The 4836-nt window shown below is 31.5% G+C and overlaps 1 protein-coding gene across 1 annotated transcript in view; it reads left to right on the top strand.

Annotated features, from left to right (window-relative positions):
- LOC106472977 (serine/threonine-protein kinase RIO1-like) overlaps window positions 1-4836 on the top strand; it is a 19358-nt gene that overhangs the window by 5006 nt on the left and 9516 nt on the right. The window contains exons 3-8 of the mRNA XM_013933646.2: window positions 532-578; window positions 949-1047; window positions 2320-2369; window positions 2727-2826; window positions 3768-3846; window positions 4606-4792. Coding sequence (XP_013789100.1) covers window positions 532-578; window positions 949-1047; window positions 2320-2369; window positions 2727-2826; window positions 3768-3846; window positions 4606-4792 — 562 coding nt within the window. The remainder of the gene's footprint in view (window positions 1-531; window positions 579-948; window positions 1048-2319; window positions 2370-2726; window positions 2827-3767; window positions 3847-4605; window positions 4793-4836) is intronic.

A 4836-nucleotide genomic window follows, 5' to 3' on the forward strand; every position in this document is an offset into this window, starting at 1 on the left:
CTAAGGGGGGTCAAAATCGAACTTAACCCTATTTCTATGTCGTAAAGCCTGTTGGTTAATTACTCCCAGCCTATTGTGTCAATCTCGAACAATCTTGGCAGGTTGACGCTTTAGACAATGTTGGATATTCTAAAGGGATTCAAGATCAAAGTATGAAAGTTGTTGGACTGTTTCTCAAACAACCATGTTTTTCTGTATGGTTAGTGAGATGTAGAGTGTTCAAGGGGGGGGGGGGGGGATCACCTCAAAATCTTTATTTGTTGGTAGATGAAAAACAAACTGTAATTGTTGTTATCATTTTAAAATTTTGAGATAAAGTTTATGTTTAAGTTATTACTTTGAAATACATGATTGCTGTTAAACTTACATTGTTTTAATTAAGTTTAAACATTCCCTGTCAGTTGACGGGTATTTCAGCTCGTAATTTATAAATCAGACCAAGTTAGGTACCAAGGTTTTTTTAAATTTATCCAATTCAGAAGATTGAAGTTAGGGATGAGTATTTTGTAATTATTTTTAATTTCATTAAAGATCGGCCACATTTCAAAAGAAGGATACATCTACTTCAGATATTCAAAGTGAGTGAATTTTTTAACCTCATAGTAGAATTATTCACTATTACTGGAAAACGTGTAAGCTTTTGGTTAAATCATTAGTTTTTTATAACTTTTAGCAATAGTTTTTCTACTCGGATGATTTTATTGTGTTACTGGTTGTTCAGGCAACTGAGGTTCATTATAATTGTATTGATATAGTAGTAGCTTACTAGAATTAAGTAAAAACCTTTATAGGTTCAAAACAAGCAATTTCTTACTTGTAGACTAAAAAAATTAATTTCAACCAATACACATTTCAACATTTATATTATGAAAAAAATCTTTTTATAAGTGATTTGTGATTTTTTTTAAATGTTTGACAAATTGACATTTCCTTTATTTCACGATAAAGTCGAAAACTTAGATATCCAAGATGATGATGATGATGTGAGTGAGGGAGAGTATAGTGATGAAGAGGCATTTGATGAATGGGAAGAACATAATTGCTCTGGTATGGCTTCGGAAACAGTTAATATTTTAATAGCTGTAGAACGAGAAAGGAGGATTAACAGATAGTAATAAATAATTGGTTTCCAACTTGCTCTGAAATGTTTTAGCCAATCTGAGTAAAAAGTTAGTTTCACTGGAAATGACTTAAGTTATTATGTATGCATATGATCATAGCTCTCTCATAGGGCATCAGTGCTGATATCTTATTGGCTGCTTTCATAGGTAGGTGTAAACAAATGCCGGTGTGGTGTCTCATGAATGTATGCATATGATCATAGCTCTCTCATAGGGCATCAGTGCTGATATCTTATTGGCTGCTTTCATAGGTAGGCGTAAACAAATGCCGGTGTGGTGTCTCACGATTAACCGTCGGAGCACAGAAGTTAGACCCAGTAATAACTGGAGGTTCACAACTCCCGGGCTTGGGTGTATACTTCCCGACAAGTTCTGAAAGTTGAGTCACGAAAAAGAGACGACATACAGATTTACACAAATATTTGATAACACTTTCATAACTTACTTGAACTACAACAAAACAAACAGTTAACAGCGGGACACGTGATATTATGTTTCAAAATAAATGATGTAAGACTAGCAAGAGCAATGAACACTAATAAACAACGAGCTCTTGTTAGTGTGGGTTCTCTCACCCCCCACCCAGTACCAAGTTAAATGTAAAAGAACATAGTTAAATATTGCTTGTATTAAAAGTTGTATTGCTACAATTGATAATCTGTAAAATTCTTTTTGAAATTACATTTAATATGTTTTTTGTTTTTTTTTAAAAAAAAACGCATTTCTAAGGCTAAAAGTAAGTCTGTTCATATAAAAACTTTATTGTGTCATTTTACTTTCTGATGTTGAAAGAATTGGAGCAGTAAATTTCTGCTTTTTGTTTTATAAATTGTCAAAGGAGAATGGTTTGAGTTCTGTGGTGTAGTAAAAGGTGACTTCTTTAAAAAGAAGAGGACGATTATCACTGATATTCTTTATTAATTACTGGTCCCCCATGGTGCAGCGATAAGCCAGTAGATGCATAACACTAAAAACTGGGTTTCGATACCTGTGGTGGGCACAGCACTGATAGCCCATTGACTAATTTTGTGCTTAACTACAAACAAATTAATTAATATGCCACTCATATTTTAAGCTAATTCTTTTTTTTTATATGAAAAATAATTATTTTATAATCAGAAACGTGGTCTGTTTTAATGTTCTTCCTTCCCGTTCTGACAAAATTGTCAGATTTTTGATTTCTTTGATTGGTTTACAGGCATGATCAAGCACAGTAATACCAAGAAACAAGGATCACATCTTGGACAGGTAAAAAATTTAACTTTAGGTTTTAGTTTCTTTGCATGTTACGGTGAACCATAACGAACGAAACTATATTTATACAATGATATTTAACTTAATGGACTTTCGTTATATTTAAAAATAGGTTTCTCTATATTTTTTGCTTGTTAACAAGGCGTACATTTATTATAATTATTATTTATAGAAAATTGATTGCTTGCCATGTATTTATATTTATACTTTTTAAATATTCTTTAAGGGCTTGTAGAATGGCTCCGAGTTTTATTGCAAGTACAAACTTTTAGCTCATAGTTCCATCTCTCGATCCAATTTGAGATCTAATTACAGCCGTGGCTATTGAGGATTCCCTCTTTTTTTCTTTAGATGATGGCAAATCCAAATCAACAAAGTGGGAATAACAAGACAATGATGTTTCAGCCTAATGAGAAACTTTTACATAAATATATGAACAAAATTAATGTTGGTAAGTAATACTATTTTAATTCTGATTTTTTTTCCCCAAAATTAAAAAAAATCAAAAAATCACGTTCTGATTGAACGATATTGAAACGTACAATATTTTTTGTAATAAAAAATTCTTAAATCCTTCCATAATTGTGATCTCAAATATCTAAATACTTTATAATTTATGTTGCTTTTTATATTTGATAACGATACTTGCAGTGAGTGGGGGGGCTTATTTCCATAAACTTGTACAAAAAATACTTACGTATAAAACCATATTTAAATAGCTGAATATTTATTTATAATCTAAATTACTTTAAAACAATGAGAAATACACTTACTGGTTTGTTATTTATTCAGTAACAATTATTATAAACATGCAGAAGACTTTTATCAACTGTAAAATATCGCTTAGAAATTAGTGGATTGAATGTGAGCCCCACCCCACCCCCCTTTTGTTGCATGTCTGCTCGGTAGCAAGATATCGGTACCAGAACTAGAAGTAACTTGATACTGTGTTTTGTCAATAGATAAAATTGTGTATTTCAATCGTACATAGATATTTGAACCAATTTAGAAGTTTTATAAATTTGTCCCAACTAACAAGTCTGTGTATGGATAATTATTTTTTGGACTGAACATGCTAATATAAAAATTAAAACATTTTCTTTCAAAACAGCTATATTAATTAATGTTCATGTAACATTACATGTAATTCAAAGGCAGTGTGCCTTGTCTTAAATTTCCTGTAATAAAAACGTGTAAGAAAAGATAAATTTTTCCAATCGCTGGTTAATAGCACATCGCTGAAACAGTCTGTGGAAATCTTAAAATTTATTGTTTTTTTTAAAGCCAACAAAACCTTTTATGATGGAAATTTTATTTTGAGAATAAGTGTTTAAATTGGTTCTCCATTACGATAAATTTTGCGTGATATCATACTTTTGTATTTTCTAATAGAAAGATACGAAGGACCATCCCTCCCTTCATCGGCCATAAACACTCTCACTGAAGCTTACAGAAAATGTGAAACAGAAAGGTGGGTTCTCATCAATGAAAAAAAAATCATTTCTCTCTAGTCTTAAAAGGATGTTCTTTGACAATGAAGTTTAAAATCTTCTTTCATTACATTTATTGTTGGCTGAGAGCCTTGTGTGGCCTGGTGGCTAGGGTGCTCGATTATCAGTCTGCGGTTTGCGTCGTGTTCAAATCCTCTCATTAAACATGCTCAACCTTTCAGCTGTGAAGGTGTTATAACATCATGATAAATCCCACTTTATGTTGGTAAAAAGTAGCCCAAGAGTTGGCAGTGGATGGTTTTTACAAGGTGCCTTTTCTATAGTCTTTCACTTTAAAATTAGGGATAGCTAGATCTCGAGTAGTTTTGGGTGAAATTCAACAAACAATATTTTTGTTTAGATGGCTCTGAGTATTATGGCTACAGTGTGTTAAATATTTTATGATTAAATATTAAACACGTTTATTACTTAGAATCTCTAATACAACATTTTCTTAATATTTATCACCCATTGTACTAAGTGTATATATTATATAAAATCTCTAACACTGAATACTTTAATATCTGGAATCATTAATAATATACATACTCATATTTTGATACACTTATACTGCATACGCTTAATATACATGTTTTTTCTTACTCTGTTTAATTAATATACATGTTCCACTGTACTGTATGCAGTAAATGTAAACAATCCTTTTCACATTCAACGGATTAATCATTTGATTTTGTGATATTTATTTAAAAGCAGAATTACAACATCTGTATCGTTTTCAGAATGAGAGTTAAAGATAAAAAAGAACGTGCAACTGTGGAACAAGTACTTGATCCCCGCACCAGAGTGATCCTCTTTAAGATGCTGAATCGACAAATCATTGAGCAGGTTAATGGATGTATTAGTACAGGCAAGGAAGCTAATGTCTATCATGCAACATGTAAAACTGGGAAGGATAAAGCTGTTAAAGTAAGATATATGTCTATAAATAAAGGTAGTAGTATTGTACTGTT

The sequence above is a fragment of the Limulus polyphemus genome, unplaced genomic scaffold (assembly GCF_000517525.1).
Source record: "Limulus polyphemus unplaced genomic scaffold, Limulus_polyphemus-2.1.2 Scaffold5784, whole genome shotgun sequence".
Classification (NCBI taxonomy): domain Eukaryota; kingdom Metazoa; phylum Arthropoda; class Merostomata; order Xiphosura; family Limulidae; genus Limulus; species Limulus polyphemus.